Source organism: Pipistrellus kuhlii, unplaced genomic scaffold, assembly GCF_014108245.1.
Source record: "Pipistrellus kuhlii isolate mPipKuh1 unplaced genomic scaffold, mPipKuh1.p scaffold_m20_p_4, whole genome shotgun sequence".
Taxonomy (NCBI): Eukaryota; Metazoa; Chordata; class Mammalia; order Chiroptera; family Vespertilionidae; genus Pipistrellus; species Pipistrellus kuhlii.
Genome location: NW_023425540.1, coordinates 32870739 through 32896588, shown reverse-complemented (window position 1 = coordinate 32896588; position 25850 = coordinate 32870739). Strand labels below are relative to the sequence as shown.

Here is a 25850-nt window from a genome sequence, read left to right as displayed (position 1 = left end):
GGCCCAGCGGAGCCCCGCCTGGCTTGGTCGGGCTCCCGCTAGGAGTCCTAGCCGGGAGGTGCCCGCCCCCCAATTCCCCGCCCGCAAAGCAAAGTTAAGGCCCCAGGCGGGTAGTGAAGGTGTGACCAAGCCCTCCGGAGAGTGCTCATGGCAAGGCAGCCACGGTCTTCCCTATTTTTAACAAAAGTCTGACTCTGGAAAGGAGTTTCATATACTATAGTCTATGCCCAATGATACACCGCAGGGAGTACACGTTAGGCAATATTAAGATAGGAGAAACAGAAAGATATTAAACACTTTAATGTTGATATAAATTATGTAACTTTCCAAAAAGTAATCAAAATATTCCATTGTACAACGTATTAAAAAGGTATCCAAGAAGTTGAGCCTTTGGAGAAACTGTAAGGCACAAAGTTTTATTTACACTCATAATTGCATACTAAGCTGTTTAATAATTCATATTTACAACCCCATAAACTTTTGTATTCTGAATTATTCCTTCACATTTTGAGATACTTAGTATAATGTTCAAACACTTCACACACACTGGCCTCTTCTCCCAATACCACTCATAAGATTAAATAAATACTAGAGGGGGGAAAAGATATATTTGAAGGCTTTTCTATTTACTTCGAGAGAAGAGTCAGTTTCTTGTGCTAAAATACAAGTGAAGTCTTATACTGTAATTCACTTGAAATGTATATTATATCTCTGTTCAAGTATCACTGAATAAAACTAACATGAATCTGTCAAGTAGCAATGTGATTGGTGGGCTGGTTTCTATGTTCCATCGCTCTCATAGTCTTCTATTCTCATGTCGTCTTCTTCCATGTCTCCCTGGGCTGAAAAGGGCTGAGGCTGGCTGGCAGGCAGTTCATTCCCACTACTCTGACTCAAAGGCAGAGAGCAGGTTTCAGGTTCCTGGGTTTGAGCAGATTCTCCCACTGCTTCCTCTGAAGGCTGTCCTCCGATAAACGGGGCTTCATCTCCACTTTCTGGGTCTATCAGTCCATGCTCCCTGTCCGTCAGGGCTTCCATTTTTAATCTACAGATTGATGACACAGGCATTAATAATAACCAAAGGAGATTTCTTTATACATGAGCATGAAGATTATGAAACCATCTCCTGATGCTTTCATTTACCTTCATCCTATTCATTAGTCAGGCCCTCTAGTCTATTTAACAATATAAACAAAAGTATAAGGTAAATGAAAACCTGTGAATAAACCATTACAACTTATGATACAAACGAGTTGAATAATCTCTTTAATAAAGAGTTATTACAAACTAATAAAAAATAGAAGAGAAATGGGCATAAAACATGGAACAACTTACAGAAAAAAGTAGCAAAGGTAACTAAATAAAGTATTCAACCTGTTTTATAATTTTAAAAATAAAAATAAAAATATAAGCTATTAGTCCTGATCCCATAGCTCAGTTGGTTAGAGCGTCATCCCAATATGCTAATGTTTTGGCTTTGATCCCGGGTCAGAGCACATACAAGCAACCACTGAATGCATAAGTAAATGGAACAACAAATCTCTCTCTCCCTTTTTATGTCCCTCCCTTAAAAAACAAACAAACAATTTTTCTCATCTTTTAAACTGGCAAAGACTTTTTAAAATGAGATGACCCAGCAGAAATCGGTTTGGCTCAGTGGATAGAGCGTTGGCCTGTGGACTGAAGGGTCCCAGGTTCGATTCCAGTCAAGGCAACCTTGATTGTGGGTACATCCCCAGTAGGGGGCGTGCAAGAGGCAGCTAAGTCGATGTTTCTCTCATCGATGTTTCTAACTATCTGTCCCTCTCTGAAAAATCAGTAAAATATATTTTAAAAAATAAAATAAGATGACCCAGTGGTGGCAAGAGTTAGGAGAAAAGAAAATGCTAATACACTGTAAAAGGACATAAAATTGTCAACATGTTCTTGGAAGCAATCTGGCAATATAGAGCAAAGGACTCAGAAAGAATGTATATTCGGTGATTCAGCTATTTCATCCTCTATAAATAGTATTTCATGTGCATGATGATTTAGCTATAATAAAGGCTGTGATAAAAGTAGGAAGTAAGCTAAATGTAGAAAAATAAGGTGCAGGTGAATTAAAGAAAATTATGCAGCTATTAAAATATGAAGCTAAATATTAATATTTAACATCAATATGAATCAAAGATAATGTTAAATGTGGTCATCATCAATGAAAGATAACAGTACTAGGCATTGTAATAAGTAGCATTGACAAAGTCAGTATATAAACCAATAATAATGATTAACGCTTTTTAATTCTTTTAAATGCCTGCGTGCAGCCCTGGCTTGGTGGCTCAGTTTGTTGGAGTGTCTTCCAGTACACCGGAGGTTATCCACAGTTGAGGTCATATGGGAGGCAACAGATCGATGCTTCTCTCTCTCCCTCTGTCTCTGTCTCTGTCTCTGTCTTTCTCTCTCTCTATATATATATATCCTTCTCTTTCTCTCTTCCTGTCTCTCTAAAATCAATAAAACATATCCTCGGTGAGGATTAAAATGAACAAACAAACAAATGCTGCCGAAACAGGTTTGGCTCAGTGGATGGAGCGTCTGTCTGCGGACTAAAGGGTCCCAGGCTTGATTCTGGTCAAGGACATGTACACTGGTTATGGGCACATCCCCGGTGGGGGTTGTGCAGGAGGCAGCCGGTCAATGTTTCTCTCTCATCGATGTTTCTAGCTCTCTATCCCTCTCCCTTCCTCTCTGTAAAAAAATCAATAAAATATATATTTTTTAAAAATAAACAAATGCTTGGGTGTATAATCTGACCTTACAAATAAGCTAAGAAGAAATTAACTAAAAATATTGTGTTAATCACTGGTATTAGCACAGAAACAATTTTTCAATAAAATGAATGGTTTATTGCTCTATAGTATCTGTATTTATCAATTGTTTGGATTTTCTTTCTTTCTTTCTTTTTTAAATATGTTTTATTGATTTTGTACAGAGAGGAAGGGAGAGAGTTAGAGAGTTAGAAACATCAATGAGAGAGAGTCATCGATCAGCTGCCTCTTGCACACCCCCCACTGGGGATATGCCCGCAACCAAGGCACATGCCCCTGACTGGAATTGAACCTGGGACCCTTCAGTCCCCAAGCCGACGCTCTATTCACTGAGCCAAACCGGTTTCGGCCAATTGTTTGGATTTTCTATGATAAGTAAATAAAAGATAGTGCTTGGTCATTGTAGGCTTCAAACATAGGCAAGAAAATCTCTTGATAGGAAAACTGAAAAGTTGTTTCCAGATATGTAAAATTTGTTCAACTAGATGATTTCAAAGATTCTCTGCCTTTGTGATCCCATGATTCTATTTAGTCTGATATTCCATTGTAAGCTGGTGAAAACACACTTTTGTATATAATGAAATATTGGTCTACAATGCAATCATGGTCTTTAATCAATGGGCCCAAAATGTATTTCTTCAATTTTACAGATAACATTTATTGATTGTACACTGGAAAAATAACATATTCAGTGGACATTTCAGTAACAGTTCTTTGAAAATTAAAATCATCAGCTTACCTTCCAAAGTGTCGATTCAGAGGAAGCCTTCCAATATCTTGGATAAAAGAAATCTGAGCTGAAACAGAGATTTTAAAAAAGCTTTAAATAGACATTTCTCCAAAGATATATAAGTGGCCAATAAACAAAGAAAAAGATGCTCAAAGTCATTAATCTTTAGGAAAATGTAAATCAAAACCACTAGATACCATTTTATGCTCCGTAAGGTGACTATTATTTTTTAAAACAGAACACAAAAAGATTTGGCAAGAATGTAGAGAAACTGGAATCCTTTTGCACTGCTGCTGGGAGTATAAAATGGTGTAGCAGTCAGCGTTTCCCAAACTTTTGACATATATGTACCCCTTCTATAATTTTTGTAACGCTGAGTACCCCTCGTACTCATGAGAACGTAGAATTAGGCGCAGCTAAGCACGGTGCAGTGCATATCCCCACCAAATTCCGGTGCAACGCGTACCCCACTAAACTCTTCCCGTACCCCTGGGGGTACTCGTACCACACTTTGGGAAACACGGGAAGGCAAGTTCCTAAAAAAATTAAAAATAGCATTACTATATGATCTCACAATTCTACTTCTGGGTATACATCAAAAAAACTAAAAGTAGAATTTTTAAAAAGTTATTTGTGTATCCTTGTTTATATAGCAGCACTATTCATAGTAGCCAAAGGTCAGAAGCACCTTAAGTGTACAGATGAATGGATAAACAAAATGTGGTAAGTTAGTGTTTAATATGTATAGTTTCAATTTTGCAACATGACAAATTCTGGAGATTGGCTGCCCAATAATATGCTTAACACAACTGAACCGTATACTTAAAAATGGTTTAAGATGGTAAATTTTGTTATGAGGAAATATTTGCTCAAGAAAATCTGCCTGGCCAGCATAACTCAGTGGTTGAGCATCAACCTATGAACCAGGAAGCCACAATTCGATTCCTGGTCAGGGCACATACTCGGGTTGGGGTTCAATCCCCAGTGTGGGGTGTGCAGGAGGCAGCTGATCTATGATTCTCTCTCATCACTGATGTTTCTATTTCTCTCTCCCTTTCCCTTCTTCTCTGAAATTAAAAAAAAAAAAAGCACCAACCCTCTAATTATGTGTTTCTGGTGTGGCCAACAAAACAAAACAAAAAAGAAAATCTAACAAAGAGTCTGCAGCATTTGAACTAAGACCTGCTTCCTCTCTTCCTCAGCTTTAGGGAGACTTCACTCCAGTTGGGTGCAGCCAAGAACATAGGGCTCTCTCCTGGTGAGTGTGGTCAGCCCCATCCACAAGATGGGAACTCTACTCCACGCCATGCCAATCGGAGACTGCCTCCAGTTGAACACCCACCAGGATAGTGGTCAGGAATTTGCCCAGGGGGAAATGGCATTCCATATGAAGGGAGAGCTCCGAAGCTCTGCCCAAAGGAACTGACTTTATTTAAGAGTGTGGGAAAGTTCAAGCTTAAGAGACATCTTAAAATAAATGCCTCCTCTTAATCAAGAGCAACAAGTTAAACATAAGTCAGCTACTTCATCTGAAAGAACCAGAGAAAGGGACTAAGAAGAGCCCTCCTGGGTTCAGAACACACATGAGATACCATGCCTCAAAGTCTACACCTGCCCAATTTAATTCTATCAGACTGGAATAATTTATGTCACTGGAACTGTTGAAACTGATAAACCAAACTGATAGCTAGTAATAAGTAGAGGGTGATAGGTTGGTTTGATGTCGAACAAGGCAGACAGTTTAACCAAGAAATAAAGCAAGGAGAAATAAAATCAAAGTGAGCCCTGCTAAAACCACTGTCATCACAAGAAGACTGTGGGCATGCCCAAGGCTGAGCACTTTGAGAATATTTCATTAAAATAGTTTAGCCAAGCCGGGACCAGTTTGGCACAGTGGATAGAGCATTGGCCTGCGGACTGAAAGGTCCCAGGTTTGATTCCGGTTAAAGGCATGTACCTTGGCTGCGGGCACATCCCCAGTAGGGAGTGTGCAAGAGGCAGCTGATCGATGATCCTCTCTCATCGATGTTTCTAACTCTCTATCCCTCTCTCTTCCTCTCTGTGAAAAATCAATAAAATATATTTTTAAAAAATAGTTTAGCCAAGTTGGTAAACAAATAAATAAGCAACAACAAAAACAAACCCAGAAGATGAAGGGAAACCTGTTTCCAGAACTGCTACAATGTATTGCCTAAAACACTGAGACTAAGCAAAGAAACAAGAAAGTATGTACAGGAAAAAAGGTAAGCAATAGAAACTGAGAGGGCCCAGAATTAAATTTAATAGAAAAAGACTTCAAAAAGCCATTACAAATATGTTCAAAGAACAAAAGGAAACCCTGTTAAATAAGCAAAGGGAGGGGGAAAGTAGACAAAGGCATAGTGGGCATGAATGGTGATGGAAAGAGACTTAACCTGGGGTGGTGAACACACAATACGATATACAGATGATGTATTGCAGAATTGTACAAATGAAACCTATATAATTAACCAATGTCATTCCCATAAATTCAATAAAAATTTTTTAAAAAGTCTCAGAGGGAATGCAATGGTGAGAGAGTGGGTAAAGATTAAAGAAAGAACTTATATTCATATATGCATAATCCATGGACATGAACAATAGGGTGGTGAAGGCCTGGATTGGGGGTGGGATCTGAGTGGAGGAGAGCAATGGGGGGAAAATAAGGGGAAAATCTGTAACACTCTCAACAATAAAGATTTAAAAATAACAAATTAAAAAATAAATAAAGGGGAAAAACTTAGTCTCAGTATTATATAGCAACTAGAGGTCCAGTACACGAATTTGTGCACCAGTGGGGTGCCTGAGGGGACTGGGCCAAAACCGGCTCTCTGACATCCTCCTAGGAGTCCTCCTGGATTGCAAGAGGGCACAGGCCAGGCCAAGGGACCCCACCAGTGCATGATCAGGGCCAGGGAGGGACAACGGGAGGGCCCTTCTTGCCCAGTTCCAATTGGGGCCAACTGGGCTCCAAGGCATGTCTGGCCTGTTTCTGCCCAGTGCTGATCGGCATGACCCCAGGAGCAATTTAATCTACTGGTCGAAGTGTCTGCCCCCTGGTGGTCAGTGCACATAATAACAACCAGAAGTTTCGCCATTTGGTCGATTTGCAGATTAGCCTTTTATTATACAGGATGAGTTGACCTACAAAAACAATAATGTTATAAAACACTACTTCTTGGGGAAAATAACCCATATTATTACCTTGATTTCTCATTGGAATGGTTAGCAAAGCGAGATATGGTAACAGCTGAGTTTGGAGGCATAAAGCTGGTAAGCAGAAGTCAGAAAAAAGTGCTTTTGCTGCCAGGCAATTTTCCCGATACTGTATGGAAAATAAAAAAAAAGTGAAAGAAAAAAAAATAGTATTCCTAGACACACTAAGTTTATTATATTACAAAAGTGTGTAGGCTTATATGCTACAAATATACTCTTATCTAATGAGTTGTTTAAAATGATTCTAGCATTATTTAGTACAACATTTTACCAACACAACAATTTCACATTTGACATTATAGCAATAAAAAATATTTTATGCCAGACAAGTATGGGTCAGTGGTTGAGTGTCAACCTATGAACCAGGAGGTCAAGATTAGATTCTCAGTCAGGGCACATGACTGGGTTGCAGGCTTGATTCCAGTAGGCAGCTAATCAATGATTCTTTCTCATCATTGATGTGTCTCTCTCCCTCTCCCTCTCCCTTCCTTTCTGAAATCAATAACATACATTTAAAAGCAATACTGATTTAAAAAATACTTTAGGTAGAATGAAAAATACACTTAAAAATCAAAAGAATTGTTTATGGCCCTGCTGGCCTGGCTCAGTTGTTGAGCATCAACCTATGAACCAGGAGGTCACAGTTTGATTCCCGGCCAGGGCACATGCCCAGGTTGCCAGCTCAATCCCCAGTATGGGGTGTGGAGGAAGCAGCTGATCAATGTTTCTCTGATCACTGATGTTTTTATCTTTCTTTCTCTCCTTATCTCTCAACAAAAATATATTAAGGGGATCCTTTCCCCTCCCTACATTGTTCTTCAATAAATCTCCACCTTTGCTATACTAAAATACACACACACACACACACACACACGTAATTCACATGCCATAAAGTTCACCTATAGAAAGTGTATAATTCCTTTATTTTTATTTTTTTACCTTTTTATTTATTAAAAACCATTGGGGTTTGTGCAATGGCCGAAAACTTGATCCTCCTCCTTGGCAATGAGCAAATCCTCGGGCCTTGTTGGAATGTATCACACCTCTTGTAGCTATTGACGTACTATATTCCCTGAGTAAAGAGCGTGTCTAAAAAAGAAAAGATGTGAAATAAAGAAAACATGAGATTTATAAAATAGTACTAATGGTATTTCTGACACCAAAAAAGGACTAATCATACTTAGCCCTTTCTACATCACTGTAGGCCTAAAAATAATATGCTACAAGATTACTTAAAACAAGTCCAACTAAGAAACAACATTCAAATGCTATGTGTAAACTCTGATTGGATCTTGGATGAGAGTGGGAAAAATGACTTTAAATACATTTTTGAAACAATAGGGAAATCAAAATAAAGACAGTATGTTAATTTTCTTAGATGGGAGGCTATTATGCTTGTAACAGAGTAATGTTATTATGGATGCTTAAGTATTAAGTGTCATGATGTTTGTAATTACTTTCCAACTAGTTAAAATAAGTCTGTAAATACACAGAGATTAAACAAATGTAGCAAAATGTGAAAAAGTGGTAAGCAACAGTTCAAGTTATATAGATACTCACTGTACTATTCTTTTTTTAAAATTTAATATACTTGATTTTTTACAGAGAGGAAGGGAGAGGGATAGAGTTATAAATATCGATGAGAGAGAAACATTGTTCAGTTGCACACCTCCTACTGGGGATGTGCTCAAAACTAAGGTACAGGCCCTTGACTGGAATCAAACCTGGGACCTTTCAGTCTGTATCCACTAAGCCAAACTGGTTAGGGCTGTACTATTCTTTTAATTTGTCTATAAATTGGGAAATTTTAAAATAAAAAAGTATAAAAAAATTAAGCAAATATAATTGCTGAATAATGAAACTCTAAATATGATACACTATATCAAAATGTTTTTATCTTTCCTAGTTTTATTAATGCTATTTCAACATTTATAATACAGAAATATTAACATATCAAAAGTGTTAACCAATGAGACTTTCTATGATAGAAATGTTTTGTATATGGGCTGTTCAATATAGTTACTAGCCATATGTAAGTAACAAATGCTGGAAATGTGACTAGTGTGACTAAGGAACTGAATTTTCATTTAATTTAATTGCTGGATGTGGCTAGTGGCTACTAGCTTGGTCATTTGTTAATATGTTAAGAAAGCCCAGACAGTGTGGTTCAGTGGTTGAGCATTCAATTCCCAGGTTGCCAGCTCGATCCCCAGCGTGGGGCAAGCCAATCAATTGTTCTCTCTCATCATGGATGTTTGTTTTCTCTCCCTCTCCTTTCCTCTTTGAAATCCATAAAGATATATTTTTTAAAAAGTACAAATTTTATAGTGAATAATTTCAATTTGTATAGAAAATAGTAGTTATTCTCTTTCTATCTACTTTTCAATGGCTGTCAAAGTTTCTGTATATTAATTTTATAATCAGAAAACAATTTTAGAAAAAATTAATGTTATTTTATCACCAGGAAAATCAAGTTAACTGCTGAAGCTTCATTACAAACACTGAGTTGGATGAAATAATTTTCTCATAGCTATTAAGAGGTTATATAAGTCATGTCAAGTAATTAAGAATAAAAATAAAAAATTTTCCCACAATTCTGATAAGTAATAAAAAACAAAAACATTTAAGTCAAATAGTCTTACATTCCAGTCACCACTGATGATATCTGCAAAACTCAGAAATTCACTGGCTCTCACAAGATCATCTACTTCCATGAAGAAATCTACGTAGTTTTGGTGAAGATATAAATTAAATAAATCTCCTGGCATGTGTGACATTTCTACTACTTCCTATAACAAAAACAAAACAAAACAAAACAAAACAAAACAAAAAAATACATATATAATTTTGGTAAAAATGCTGTGGTCAAATGTATATGTCCACAAATGTAAATATTATATGTCTTGTAAGTAGTACTCAGTGTTATTAAAGATTTTATACGTTACCTCAGGATGAACAAGTAATGTATCCCGTTCATACTCTGATAAATGGGAGGGCAATCGAGGAGAGTCTATTTCTGTTACAGATGCTCCTATAAAAAATTTCCAGATCAAAAATATTTTTATAATTATATAGCACCTCTCATTTGAAAAGTTTTTCAACACTTTAGGAACATAAATGCAAAAATACCAATTAAACTGTTAAAAATAACTGTAAGTTTATGTGAGTTGCCTCGCTATTAAGAAAAATGTAGAATTCTGATGTCTGGATTATGGCATTTCTAGAATTAAAGCATTTCACATTTCACCTTTCCAGCTCTAAGTTGCTTTCTTCTTTTTATTCTTATCTCAATATAGAGGCCTTTACAGCTTATTTACTATCTGGCGGATGATATTCTCTGCAGGAGAGAAGAAGAAATCCAATTCCCTAATACAGAAGGTTATAAAAGAGTGTCGAGGAGGAAAAGGGTGGAAGGAAAGGAATCAGTGAATGGCCACTAAGCTCCAGAGGTCAGAGGAGCCAGAGACAGTGTGTCCTCATTTCCACCCAAGTGATGCCTGTTTCATTTTCCTCATGTGGCATGAAGGTTTCCATTTAGAAATCCCAATTTTTTATAAGAATGATAGACACAAAGCAGGTGTAAAAGGCATTCACAGTTTTTTAGGAAGATGAAAAAACAGTAGTTTGAAACAACTGGGTTTTTGGCAACCAGAAAACGATCTCAAATAGTAATGGGCATGATAGCATGAGGTTTCAGTGAATTATTTGTATCATTTTACAATCCACGGTTATTTGCAGCTATTTTACAAGAGATTTGGACAACTGAGAGAATGTTGAGGATACTGTACAAATAAGACTTTTTTATTGCTTATCACGAATTATTATTTAATATATTTTATTGTTTTTTTACAGAGAGGGAAAGGGATAGAGAGCTAGAAACATTGATGAGAGAAAAACATCAATCAGCTGCCTCCTACACATCCCCTCCTGGGGATGTGCCCGCAACCAAGGTACATGCCCTTGACCAGAATCGAACCTGGGAACCTTCAGTCTGCAGGCCAACGTTCTATCCACTGAGCCAAACTGGTTAGGGCATCATGAATTATTTTTTTATTATAACATATAAAACTATTCTGAACTATTCCTCTAAAACTCTGTGTAAACTATTTTCTATAAAAATTGCACCAGATCAATTTAAAAAAATAAAAAAGAAGAAATCTCCCCTGGCTGGTGTGGCTCAGTTGGTTGAGTGTCATCCCGTGCACCGAGAGGTCACTGTCATGGCATAGGTCCAGATTGCAGACTCGATTCCTAGTGGGAGGCATGCAAGAGGTGGTTGATAGGTGTTTCTGTCTCTGTCTCTGTCTCTGTCTCTGTCTCTGTCTCTCTCTCTCTTTCTTGACCCTTCCTCTCTCTCTAAAATAGATACAGCCCGACTACAGTGGCTCAGTGCTTGAATGCTGACCTATGAACCAGGAAGTCACAGTTCGATTCTTGGTCAGGGCACAATGCCCAGGTTATGGGATTGATCCCCAGTAGGGGTCATGCAGAAGGCAGCCAATCAATGATTCTCTCTCATCATTGATGTTTCTATCTCTCCTCTCTCTCCTCCTCTCCCTTCATCTCTGAAATCAATATAAAATATATTTAAAATCAATACAAACTTTAAAAAAGAAAAAAATCTCCATTTTCTTCCTTCAGGATCATAAGACGGAAAACTGATATTTTCCACGTAAAGAATAGGAGTTTGGGATTTTATTGAAAGAAGAGACAATTTGGGAGCTTAGAGTTGGGAATGGAGGAGAAGAGGCTGAGGAGAAGCAGTCATTAAAGTCAGAAGAGGGAAAAGAATTTTTGGGGGGGGAAAAGAAGAGGGAAAGGAAGAACATCTCTGGTTGGGGACAGAGCTGCTAGTGAAGGGACCAGAGAAATGCAATAGAATCCAAAGAAACCTGAAGCTACCTAGCAATCTGCTTAGGGCCCTGATGGTAAGAAGACTTGAGCGACAAACACTTAACACTAAACATTTAGGTGGATTGATGCCTAATAATTTTAAAGACTTACAGATATTGATATGGCCTAGAGTATACTTCATTTTTTGGTTTAATCCTATTCATATTCCAAAAATACTCTATCTGGGTAAATACATTTTCCTGTGTAGGCCTTGCCAAACAGCATCTGACCTAGCTCTAACTCTTTGTTATAAAAGAAACAAATATGTGATATTTAAAAAATTTTGGTATTTTACTTCAGTTGTAAGAATAATATCTAACAAACTTTAAAAAAAATGTATAAGTTTTCTTACTTTTGCAATATAGTATTTTCCCCAGAGCTCTGAAGAGAAAGAGAGAAACATCTTTTCCACCAATAGCTTGGACCTCTTGATTTTCAAAAACCTTATCAGATTTTTTTCTTCGTCTTGATTTTGACATCACAGCATCTGATTTTAATGAAGACATTCCTTTTTTCCTTGGGCATAAATTGTTCCTTCCTAAATAATATACACACAAGTGTCAATATTTAAAATAAAATTAAAATATGCAAGCTAAAACTAAGAACACTTCAGATATAGTTATACTAAGTATTCTAATTTAAAATTATTATTATTATTTTTTAAATATATTTTTATTGATTTCTTACAGAGAGGAAGGGAGAGAGGTAGAGAGCTAGAAACGTCAATGAGAGAGAAACATCGACCAGCTGCCTCCTGCACACCCCCCACCGGGGATGTGCCCGCAACCAACGTACATGCCCTTGGCCGGAATCGAACCTGGGACCCTTCAGTCTGCAGGCCAACGCTTTACCGCTGAGCCAAACCGGCTTCGGCTAAAATTATTTTCTAATAAACAATAATTATAAAATATCTGAACTGAGTCAGAGTCCTCTTTGAGTTACTAAACTATTAAACAGAGTAAATGTCATCTAAAAGCACTTCATGACACATTTCAAATTTTCACACATACAAATGAGATTTTTTTTTTAATATATTTTATTGATTTTTCACAGAGAGGAAGAGAGAGGGATAGAGAGTTAGAAACATCGATGAGAGAGAATCATCGATCAGCTGCCTCTTGCACACCCCCCACTGGGGATGTGCCCGCAACCAAGGTACATGCCCTTGACCGGAATCGAACCCGGGACCTTTCAGTCCGCAGGCCGACGCTCTATCCACTGAGCCAAACCGGTCCCGGCTGAGACATTCTTTAATACAGTCATACCCATATGACCTTGATTTCTCAGTGTTTTGTGCAAGGTACTATTCTTGGTACATAATATGTATTAACTAATTTAATCCTCATAAAAACCTTGTTAGGAAAGAACTATTATTAGGAAAAGAACTACTACGGTATTAGGAAAAGAACTATTATTATACAGGTTAAAGAAATGAGGTATAGCCAAAACCAGTTTGGCTCTATGGATAGAGAGCACTGGCCTGCAGACTGAAAGGTCCCAGGTTCGATTCCGGTCAAGGGCATGTACCTTGATTGCAGGTACATCCCTCATAGTGGGTGTGCAGGAGGCAGCTGGTCGATGTCTCTCTCTCATTGATGTTTCTGGCTCTCTATCCCTCTCCCTTCTCTCTGTAAAAAATTAATAAATATATTAAAAGGAATGAGGTATAAAGAAGTTAAGTAACTGGCTCAAGGTTATCATTTAGTAAGTGATTTGAATCCAGGCAGCCTGGTTCTACAGCCTATTCTTGATAACTAGTATTCTTTATTACCTCTAATGATGTGGTCAGACTCCAATTTGAGTATGTTTGTGTTCAAATTTTATTGATAATTCTATTGTTTAAAACTCAAAATATATCATTTAAGAAAATCAGCCTGGAATAGTAGAAAGAACACAAGATATGGGTTTGAATACTAATACTGTTTCTTTCATTAGGCTGATCTGAGAATTAAATTAAAAAACATATATTCAATAATTGCTAATACCTGATCTATTAAAAAAACTTTTATTTTCTTCCCTTTACAATTTGTGAGCCCAGAGCAATAATGTTAAAAATGCTAGTTAGGATCCAAAGTGGCCCACTTCAGTCATTCTAACACATAATTTCGGTAGTGAACCTAAAGATCATTTATCTTTAAGTTTCTACAGAAAGCAGAATTGTTTTCAGTTGTGTCAGGTTGCCTATTTCTCTACAGTTATTTTGAAAAACAATGTAAACCAGATGAACATGTTACACTTATGAGTAGAAATTAGTATTTCAGGTGGATTTTGAGAGCTCCAAGATTGCTTTTAATTTTTTTTTTTAATATATTTTATTGATTTTGTACAGAGAGGAAGGGAGAGAGATAGAGAGCCAGAAACATCGATGAGAGAGGATCACCGATCAGCTGCCTCTTGCACACCCCCTACTGGGGATATGCCCGCAACCAAGGTACATGCCCTTGACCGGAATCGAACCTGGGACCCTTCAGTCCCCAAGCCGACGCTCTATCCATTGAGCCAAACCGGTCCCGGCTGCTTTTAATTTTTTAAGATCATTTCTGAATATTAAGTATCAACATTTGTTCAATGTTTTCTGATGAAGACTGTGTTCAGTGAACTATGACTACTGGAGTAAAAATGCAACTCATTGTGGGGCTATCTAATATCACATGGTTGTGCAACCCCCTTTTACATAACAGTAAAGGGAAACTAATTTGTTAAACATATCATATATAAATTATTATGAAAGAAGTTTAAAACTAAACCTACATGAGCACAATATTATTAAATTCATTAACAGCTGGCCATTTATTGAGCCCTTAGAATGTAGCAAGCACTGCAATAAATACAAGTATTATTTCGCTTACTCTTCACATAACAAGACTTTTTTTATATAAAAGGTGAAAAAATAGAGGCACAGAAAGATTTAGTCACCTGGAAGATTGTCACTGCTAAGTGGCAGAGCCAAGGTTTTCACCCAGGAAGTCAAATTAACTTTCAAAGGTAAAGTAGCAAACTGCATAAATGAATCAGGTTTTGTCTCAGATGTACAAATACATATGATGTCATATTCATAGGGGTCTGTGTATATACATTTATTATGACATCGACTCAATAAAAAAAAATAGTAAGTGGAAATAGGTATATAACAATTATAAGTTAAAATATGTTTAGTTTGATTTAATTTCATGAACAACTAAGAGAGAGCAGTCACCTATACAATGCTGTAAGAATGTATCTTCCAGTTACCTTTTGAAGAAGAAAACTGGAGGCTGTTTATTGCACTTCTGATGTCACCAGAGCATCCTTGACAGAGCAACTCTAGAGAAGTTTTATCAGGGACGGTACTATTTCCTCCATTCTGAAATGAGAAAATTAAAAATCTTAAATGTTTTCCTAAATAAAACACATAACCAAAAACTCCCCTATTAATTTAGTTATGCTCATACAAAGAATGTAGATTTTTTTCAAGAAGATATTAAAATATCACAAGTAATCCAAACATACAGAACTGATCACATTTAACATTTATATGTACTTTTGCTAGTATGTGTAGATTTATATATGTGTGTACATTTTGTTGTTACAGACAATTGCTTATTTTGTTTTGCACAGTAAATTGGAGTCAGAACAAATTTCAAACCTGTCTGATACTTAACAGTTGTGGAATATTATGTAAATTATTTGCCCCAAAGCTCAGTTTCCTTGCATGTAAAATAGGGATAATGTACCAATTTTATATGGTTATGACGAGGTTTAATAAGATCAAGTATGTAAATACTTTATATAGTGACTAACACATATAAAGAGCTGAAGATATTTTTACTTTTAGCATTATCATATAAGTTTGTATATTGTTATTTTTAACTTGGCATTTAATTGTATTATCCCATGTCACTAAATATTCTCAAAATACTAATTAATGACATAATAGCTCAACTGTATAACTGCTTCATTATTGTTGGACTCAGTCTGTTCCTAATATTTCATTATTAGAAGTTGTTATTCAGTTAAGTGCTCTACACAAATACATTATTTTAATATTTCAAATAACCCCTTCCTTGGTGATTTCCTTCAATTCCTGTGATCCCAGCAGTGCAAAAATAAATAAATGTTTCATGTAAGATCTAGAACCATGCTGCTAGAGAAATTCCATCAATTTATTTTAACATCATGATTTGAACGATAGAAAAAAAAAAAAATTAAAAGTGACAGATGTTTCACAACCATGTTAATATTCCTAACACTATTCAACTGTATACTTAAAAATGGTTACAGTGGTATAGTTATACTATATTATATATATATTTTTTATATTTTTTATCCTTTTATTTATTATTTTTTAATCATTTATTTTATTTTTACATATTTTATTGATTTTTTTTGCCCCCCTCCCTCCCACTCACACATCCCCTCCCTCCCCAAAGTTTTATGTCCATTGGTTGTACTTATATGCATGTATACAAGTCCTTCGATTGATCTATTATCTCCCCTAGATCCTCCTCCCCTCCCCGCTGTAATTTGACAATCTGCTTATTGCTTTATTGTCTCTCTATCTTTTGGTTCATCAGTTTATAATGATCTTTACTATCCACAAATGAGTGGGGTCATGTGGTGTTTCTCTTTCATTGATTGGCTTATTTCACTCAGCATGATGTTCTCCAATTCCATCCAGGTTGCTACAAATGATGAGAATTCCTTCTTTTTTATGGCAGCATAGTATTCCATTGTGTAGATGTACCATGGTTTTTGGATCCAATCATCTGCTGATGGGCACCTAGGCTGTTTCCAAATTCTGGCTATTATATATTTAAAAATTGCTAAGAGAGTAGATCTTAAATGTTCTCACCACAAAAAAGAAGTGAAATAATATGTGATGAAGGTGTTAGGTAATGCTATGGTGGTAAACATTCTGCAATACGTAAGTGTATCAAGTCAACACACTGTATTCCTTAAAATTATGCGATGTTATATCAATTATATCTCAATAAAGCTGGAAAAAATATTTGTAATGGTAAATTTTATTATGTGTTTTTTACTGCAATGATAAAAAGTTGACAACGAACTAAAGTACAGTTGTACTATTGATGACTAATGTACCTAGATGCCAATTAACGGTTTCTTGATTACAGACACAATTTAAAACACTAAAAAAAAAGGGAAATTGACCTAATGGGAAAGAGAAAGCTAAGTTTTAAAAGAAAAAGGTTAAGGATCTTTTAAATTAATATTTCCTATATTTCCCAAAATGACATACCTTGTAAGTGTAATACTCCAACTCAAGTTTACATAATACCATTTAAGTTTGGTTTTGTATAATTAGAATCTTAGATTCAAATTAATCAGTTCTTAAGAAACTTACCTTCTTAGCTTCTATTGTCACTATTCGGTTAAGAAATTTCATCATAATTGTTGGTGCCACAGGGTTGAAACTGTCAAAGTTTTATACAAGAAGAAAATGGTTAAATGATTAATTTAAAATACAATATGTGAACATTTTAGACAGAAATTTAACTCATACCTAATGTTTGAGATAGCACACTCTTCTTGAATTTCTTTGGGAAACAGTAACCTTTGATTATTATCTCCACTGAGACTGTCAGAGATTATAAATATTAGAGGACATCGACCAATCTGTACATATTTCCTAAAATAACAAAATACAGCAATGTTGAAATTTAAGCCACTTGCCATTTAATTTGGAATTTTAGAAAGCTTCACTGAAACTCACCTTAGAACTTCATGTAGAGTATGAGAATCTCGATAAAACTGGTTAGGCAAATCCTATTGAAAATACACAATAAATACTCGTTCAGTTTTATTCCCATGTAAATTGATGTTCAGATTTATATTTACAAAGATAGGAAAAAGTGCTATCCATTCAACGTATTGTAGCCAGAACTTTTATAGAAAGGGAATATGAAATAGCTGATATCCTCAACTAACTCTCTATCAATGGGAAACCCAATTTTCACATTAAAATTTTTTTTAAAAATATATTTCTTTATTGATTTCAGAGAGGAAGGGAGGAAAGATAGAAACATCAATGATGAGAGAAAATCATTGATCGGCTGCCTCCTGCATGCCCCCCACTGCAGACCAAGTCCGCAACCCAGGCTTGTGCCCTTGGCCGGAATCGAACCCGGGACCCCTCAGTCCACAAGCCGACGCTCTATCCATTGAGCCAAAACGGCTAGGGCCACATTACATTTCTTAGGGTCATTACTAGTTATAGTATTTTCACAAAGACATCACTTTCCAAATATTAATTTTGCTTTTCTAGACTTAAGTCATTAAATTTTTAAAGTCCACTCACCTATAGCTACTCTATTCAAGTTCACTAAATAGGTTTTTAAGTTTCTATTATCAAGTCTTTATATTTTACCACTATTAGTACTACGAAGAGAGTTAGTCATTATCACATAAGATATATCTTGCAATTTTTTACTCTATAGCTACTGCAGATTTCAAAAAGTTGAACTTACTTCAACCAGAATTATCTTCTTATCAGTTCTTAGATCATCTCCAAGCATTTGTAGTTTGTTATATTTTGTTGCTCTTAGTAGAAACTCTTTAAAAACTGTTATCTGAGACTGGTAGGGAAGTATATGGAAGCTTGATTCTGAAAGGAAACATATTTAACCCTTTTATTTTCAACAATTTATATATATATGTATGTATATATATATATATATATACACACACACACATCAATATTACACATATGTACATAATATATACATTAATGAGTACATTTACATATGCAAGAACAGCTCACAGTACTATAGACTGTTTTCTAATTAGGCAAACTGTTCAAATTTAAGCTAGAATATTCATTTCAAAATCAGGAATTTTTTCACACCAGTGAATGTAATGTAGTCAACTGACTTCAGAACATATCTGTCATTCTATACAATTGGTAAAAATACTTATAACTTGCCTATACAATGAAAACTCTCCAAATGAGTTTGTGACTACAAATAAAGTTTTTTCAATAATGAAGGTTTAACAACAAAAGCAGAATGACTATTTAATGAACTTGGGAATAAAAGCAAGTTCTCCAAAATCATGTTTCATATAGAGCAGTGGTCAGCAAACTCATTAGTCAACAGAGCTAAATACAACAGTACAATGATTGAAATTTCTTTTGAGAGCCAAATTTTTTAAACTTAAACTTCTTCTACCGCCACTTCTTCAGAATAGACTCGCCCAAGCCGTGGTATTTTGTGAAAGAGCCACACTCAAGCGGCCAAAGAGCCGCATGCGGCTCGCGAGCCATAATTTGCCAACCACGGATATAGAGGATTACTTATAAAGACTTACTAGATTTTCAAAAGTAACGTTCCTATTTAAAAAACAGTAACAGTTTTAGGAATATAGGATGCTAGCAACATAAGGGTGTGTATAGTAAGCATACAGTAGTATGCACAGAGCATATTCCCAAAGAAGGTATTTTGAGGAATATTTCACATTAAAAAAAAAAGTTCCTTCTACAGAACCCTTCACTTCAAAATGGCCTAGGAGATTTCGCTACGCCTAGTTTAGTACAGTAGCAATAAGAAAAACTATGAAAGTTAAAAATGATTGTGCTGGAGTATATAAACATACATGTAAATTTATTATGTACCACATCTTTCAATTGATATTATTATTTTTGTATGTTTGTCTTAAGGCCTCCTTCCCAATTCCAAAGATAGTCTTTTATTTATGCTTTGATTTGATTCTCACAGATATGATTTAAGTTCTCTCCTCTTGTTTGGAGACAAGTTCTTTTAATACATCTTTTTAAAAATATGTGTATTTTTATTGATTTCAGAGAGGAAGGGAGAGGGAGATAAAAACATCAATGATGCTGAAACCGGTTTGGCTAAGCGGATAGAGCACTGGCCTGCGGACTGAGAGTCCCAGGTTCGATTCTGGTCAGGGACACGTACCTTGGTTGCAAGCACATCCACAGTGGGGAGTGGCAGGAGGCAGCTGACAGATGTTTCTCTCATCGATGTTTCTAGCTCTCTCTCTCCCTTCTTCTCTATAAAAAAAATCAATATATATTTTTTTAAAAACCATCAATGATGAGGGAGTATCATTGGTCAGCTGCCTCCTGCACGCCCCCTACTGGGAATTGAGCCCACAACTAAGAAAGAGGTCACAGTTGGATTCTTAGTCAGGGCACATGCCCAGTTGTGGGTGCAATCCCCAGTGTGGGGGCATGTAGGAGCCAGCCGATCAATGATTCTCTCTCATCATTGATGTTTGTCTCTCTCTCCCTCCTCCTTCTTCTCTGAAATCAAGAACAATATATAAAAAGAAATACATAAAAAGGAATCCCATTCTCCTCTTTTTCATTTTTTCTTTTGAGATTATTTCTCTGTAAATAAGTATGAAAGAAAATGCACTCATATAGTTTCATTTGATTGCTACTCTGACTTTGTAAAGCAGTTGGTAGTGGTTAGATGCCCATCTAACAGAGGCAATATACACTTTGGTCTCAAAAACATAAACCAAAAAGGATCTCAGGAATCTTAAGGATATATATATATATATATAGTTAGAAAGTTTGTTTCAAATATCTGTGTAGCACAGACTTTTCCCAGTACTTCCATTACCTTCACAGCAAATCTTACCATAATTAAATATCTCCTTGAAGTCATCTTTTTGGAAATCTGATAAAACTGGATTAATCCACTCTTGTACTTCGATACCAAGCTCCTTTGACAGTATTTTTATAGTTGTTGTTTTTCCACATCCAGGAGGCCCTGTTATTAATAAAATAGATCCACCCTAAAACCAAACACAAACATAAAGAATCAAATTCACTGAAATGCTAGAATATTATGATTGAATTTTCTTTCTAAATATTAATTAATTCTGTAAGTATTTACTGACTGTCTAGCATAAGCAGATTACATTTCACAACAATCCTAGCTGGAATAAACCAGCTTTAGATAAAAGTTAAATTTATTTCTTGAACTTTAAGTGTAGCTTCTAGTAATGCTTCACTTTTTGCATTTATGCCTCTCCCAAGGACTATTTAGTAGCCAAATTAAAACAACTAAACTTCAACTAAATTAAGGAGGTAACATCTGAAACAAACATTTTTAGAGGTTACCTAAATTTATAAAATTCAATCTTAATACAGAACTCTTTGGAATATACTTAACTACTACACAAATACTAAATATTCTAATGGGAAGACCTCAGTTTGTACATCAGATTTTTAAAGAAATGTATACTAATAAACATATTTAGAAGACAGGACTCTAAAGAAAGAGATAATAAATCCCAGGAATATTCCCTCATACAGTAAATCTGATTTAAAAAATCAGTTCCTTTAATTTTAAACTTTGAGATGAAGCAGTTAATGTTTCATGTTGCCTACAATAGAAACAGGTCCTCTTTTGAACCATGGTTTTTTCTATTTGGCTTTCGTATCTAAACCTTTGGTTTTGTGTTAAAATTACACAAAGAGCCTGGCCAAAGTGACTCAGTGGTTGAGCATCAACCTTGGTCAGGGCACATGCTCGGGTTACAGGCTTAACACCCAGTGGGGGGAATGCAAGAGGCAGCTGATCATGTTTCTCTTTCATTGATGTTTCTCTGTTTCTATTCTTTCTCTCTCTCTAAAAATCAATAAAAACAATAAAAATAATAAAATAAAACCAATAAAGATAAAAAAGCAAACCCACTGCAGAACCATACATATTTTCTGATATGATGCAATATAAAATAACACAACTTATAAAGTATTCTTACAAAACTTCAAATACATGTATTAATTTACCATCCTATTTTTATGTTTGAGGAATTTCTAGATTAGGAAAACGTAAAAAGAGAGAGAGAGAGAGAATATTCAGCTTGGTGGCTGAGAGTATTTGTGGTATTAGGAAGTGAAACAACAAACATCAGTATAAATTAATGATGACTGTTTTAGGCTATATTTAGTACCAAAACTAATATGTAATTTGCCTGCTTGCTTCAGGATGAGATAATCTTATGTGCTATATATATATTAGCACCTGAACTGGTTTACTGTGCTTTATGTTGATGACAGGACATAAGAGGGGGAAAAAGGTATAAGTACAGGGGAAAAGTCAAGTCTCAAAATCTTTTAATGAGGCCAGAAGTAGTAAGGTCAGAAAGCTTTCTATAGCTAGTGATCTGGATTTATTTGAATAAATCATCATAAAAGTTTAACTTCTTAAAACCACCTATAAGACAGAGAGACATTTAGCGTTAAATATTTAAAATGTATTTTTTATTTAATTACCTGTTTTGATTGCCTTTCTAAGACTTCAGCTTTTAACCATGTTTCAACTTCTTCAATTTTCTTTTTGTGCACAGCAAGTTCATGCTAAAAATGTCAAGTTTAAAATAAAACATTTTAACTCAAGGATTTTTGGTACATCAGCACAGATTAATCTAAACATTTTAAAAGTAGCACACAACTAACATGACATAGTAATAAAAAAAATAGGGAAGTGTATTACATTTAGCATAACAAAACAACAACAACAAAAAACAGATAAATTCTATGTTGGGGTTAAATTTAATCTAAGACAAATAACCAATGGTACAACTTCAGAAAAACTTGGCAAAAAGCTGAACCTTGGGATATCTAAAAAACCTGGAAATCATTGTTTTTTTCTAATTCATTTAGAAAGACTTTATGAGTAATAATCTGAAAATGCACATCCCTTTCCTTCCTGGAATAAAATTATGTTTGCATGATATTTAGTACCTGAGTTTCTGGTTTGTATTTATCCACCCATGGTTCATTTTCAGACAGACTTTCTTTTGAATTTTCTAGGCCATATATCTGTTCTGAGGAAGACTGCGTTCCTCTTTTTCTAGTTGGAAATTTGCTGCTTTCTAATGTGGAAGGCACGTTTTTTCTTCTATGACTTGAGTTATTCACATTTAATATGGCAGTATTAGAGATGCTTCTATTCTCTGAAAAATCATCAAATGATGGATCTACCCAATCTGTTACCTGAAAAGAAATCATATAAATACTATTATATTTTTTGTATCTATTCCCTATAATTGAACTACTCTGTAAAAAAAAAATTTGTATATTCGTAACATATTTTAAAAAGCTCACAAATTAGCCATTTAAATAAAACTGATTCCATAAATATTTGTTATTTTTGTACTTTACTATAAGTGCAAATGCATAACTTGTCTACTTGACCATGGTAATGATGAATACTATATAAAGGAATACAAATACAAATTTAATTATTTTTATTAATGTAATCTTCCCAGGATAAAGCGTAGGCTGATTCTTTTAAAACTAATTTGTAGGACTGAAACCTAAATATTTAAATTATCTATCAAAAAGAAGCAAAAACAAAACAGAGAAATAAAATTACTTGCCCTAGCTGGTTTTGCTTAGTGGATAGAGCATCAACCTGTGGACTGAAAGGTTCCAAGTTTGATTCCAGTCAAAGGCATATACCTTGGTTGTGGGCACATCCCCAGTAGGGGGTGTGCAGGAGGCAGCTAATCGATATTTCTAACTCTTTATCCCTCTCCCTTCCTCTCTGTAAAAAAATCAATAAAATATATATTTTTAAAAAAAGATAAATCAGGCCTGGCCTGTGTTGCTCAGTGGTTGAGCAGTGACCTATGAGCCAGGAGGTCACAGCTCAATTTCTGGGTCAGGACACTTGCCCTGGTTTCGGGCTGGATCCCCAACTGATGGCGTGCAGGAGGCAGCTGATCAAAGATTCTCATCATTGATGTTTCTCTCTCCCTTTCTGAAATGAATAAAAAAATATATTTTTTTAAAAGATAAATCAGACCAAACACTAGGAAAATGGCTATTTTGCATATGAGTATCATATTGTCTGACCTTAGTCTATTCTACCTCCTAACTTTGCTGAGAACTAGCTCACTGAACCATATGATTTCTAACACCAACTACAACTTACATAATTTTCTTCTGCTCTTTCATTCTAGAATGGTTAGCCTTTTCTTTATTACTATTATAGTATTATAATATTTTTCCTTCAAAATTAAGGTTGTACTTTCAGTGTCCAGTTGTTTCACAGCTTACAATTAGACTTTTTGGATCACTAATTACAACGGATACTGAGCACCATTACATTGACAGCAGTAATAAATCACTGAGAACACGTATAAAAAATGTAATTATATCCTGGCAATTATTAACCATTTCAGTGTATCATACCTGTGTGGAAGATACTTTTCGTCTAAGAAAAGTTTTTGACATTATAGACTTTGAGAGTTTCCATCCGTAGTGTACAGCCAGTAGTACACTGAAGTATAATTCACCTAGGAGGAAAAAAGAAATTTCTTAATTAAGACAAACAACTGTAAGAAAGGTAATATAGAAGATATAATCAACAGGATAATAAAGTTAAAGCTCAAGACCAGTGAAAGAGAACACAGTATAAACATAGGTGAAGCAAGTATCAAAATGCTAAAATAAAATTTAACTTTAATGACTATAACCTGAGCCAAATAATCTATTTATGGTGTTATACATGGAAAATACTTCATCCTAGCCAGGTAGCTCAGTTGTCACCATATGCTAAGGTTGTGGGTTCCATCCCCTTCAGGGCACAAACAAGAATCAACCAATGGACCTACTGGGGTGGCAGTGGTTGAGCTTTGACCTAAGCACCAGGAGGTCACTGTTGGATTCTCTATCAGGGCACATGTCCTGGTTTCCAGATGGATCCTCAGTAGGGGGTTTGCAGGAGGCAGCCAATCTATGATTCTTTTTCATCATTGATGTTTCTGTCTCTATCTCCCTCTCCCTTACTCTTTGAAATCAATAAAAGTATTTATTGAGAGAATCAATTAATGCACGCATAAGTGAAACAAGTGGATGTTTTTCTCCCTTCCTCTCTTTCTAAAAAAGAAAAAAAATCAATAAAAGTATTTCATATGAACTCAATAATTAAAAAAAAACAGGAAAATCATATATATGTGTACCTATTTTTTGTCATTAAGAAAAACTAGGCAATTTTATTTGTCCAGTTTTTATACAAAGTTTTTATACAGAAAATTAAAATTTCCCTCATTTTAGATTAGTTGCTTTTTACTACCAAAAATTTAAAAAAAAATCTCCTCCATTCAATACATTCAAACTTATCATTCACTTTAAAGACTTAAACCTAACTATAAATTTTTCCTGTAAATTGTATTATTTATTTGAACACATTAGGAAATTTTTTGGCAGCACAGTTTTCTGACTTTCAGAATTCTCCAATACTTGTACAAACTAGTAAATTCGCCAATTTTTAATTAGCCAGAAGGATAGTTTTTCTAAAGATCCATAAACTTATAAATTGGAAGGTATGTTGGACTCATAGCTTAAGACACAACGTGTGACTACTTCCCACACGTAAAAAAAACCACAAACCGTACACGTACACCCACAAATCATTCACGATCAGAGAGGTTTTTGCTATGGAGTTTCAAAGAGGTACATAGGTTGGGGGGGGGGGGGACACCTATTTGAGTAAATACAGTTGGCAGGTCGCCATAAAAGGCGCAGAGGGTAGCTACGGTCCCGGACGCCAGTTGTTTGGAAACAAGACTGACAATTACCTCCTTTCAGAAGCAGGTAACTGTCCCTGAGGACGCCACGTTCCTGCAATGAGACGTCAGAGGTAGAAGAGACCTTGGAGAATCTCTCTAGCAGACCCACCACCACCCTACCTACTGCTGCACGGGGGACAATGAGCTAGGACCGCTGTGCCACGGAACCGCCCCGGCTCCAGGCCGGCGGGCTGCACCCCCACCCCCCCTCCGTCTCCCCCTGGGACGGGCAGGTCCGGAAGAGAGGCGCTGAGGACCCGGGGAGGCGTGCAGGCAGAGATGGACTCGCGTCTCTTAGGACATTCACACACCACAGCCGCAGCCGCGGCGGCCTTACTTGCCGGGAGCTGCATGCCCTCGTGGGCGGAGAGGAGCGGAGGAGCTCAGGCTCTACTCCCGGTGGAAGGGCAGCCGCCCGGCACTACCAGGGCTCTGCGCCGAGCCCCTCCGAGGTCCCGCCTCCCGGGTCCTTCCACACCGCTCGGCGCTTCCGCGACGCAGCCCGAAGGGCGGGGGCCTCAGAGGAGGGCGAGACTTAGGCAACCAGAGCACTGCCTGTCTCCAATCACGGTCTCCCCGCCTATTTTCCTGCCTTGAACCCTGCGATGACAGCGTGTCATAAAGGGCCAAGG

General features: G+C 36.1%; 1 protein-coding gene across 11 annotated transcripts; it reads right to left on the bottom strand.

Annotated features, from left to right (window-relative positions):
* Positions 1 to 285: 285 nt before the first annotated feature.
* RAD17 (RAD17 checkpoint clamp loader component) lies at positions 286 to 25719 on the bottom strand. 11 transcript variants are annotated; one of them, XM_036408816.2, is made up of 18 exons: positions 25556 to 25683; positions 25228 to 25270; positions 23840 to 23943; positions 22385 to 22636; positions 21914 to 21997; positions 20271 to 20427; positions 18132 to 18268; positions 17378 to 17430; positions 17168 to 17293; positions 17009 to 17078; positions 14896 to 15007; positions 12017 to 12202; positions 9717 to 9802; positions 9414 to 9560; positions 7711 to 7860; positions 6760 to 6880; positions 3547 to 3604; positions 286 to 1045 (listed from the first exon to the last, which is right to left on the bottom strand). In XM_036408816.2, the coding sequence occupies exons 3-18, from the start codon at positions 23879 to 23881 to the stop codon at positions 781 to 783; spliced, it is 2046 nt and encodes a 681-aa protein (XP_036264709.1). In that variant the 5' UTR covers positions 23882 to 23943; positions 25228 to 25270; positions 25556 to 25683; the 3' UTR covers positions 286 to 780. The 11 variants fall into 11 exon arrangements, 8 of the variants coding, with proteins under 8 accessions (XP_036264709.1, XP_036264708.1, XP_036264710.1 ...); XR_006739721.1 differs by lacking the exon at positions 25228 to 25270 and adding an exon at positions 1921 to 2046 and having other exon boundaries at positions 915 to 1045; positions 25556 to 25719; XM_036408815.2 differs by lacking the exon at positions 25228 to 25270 and having other exon boundaries at positions 25556 to 25719.
* Positions 25720 to 25850: the final 131 nt, after the last annotated feature.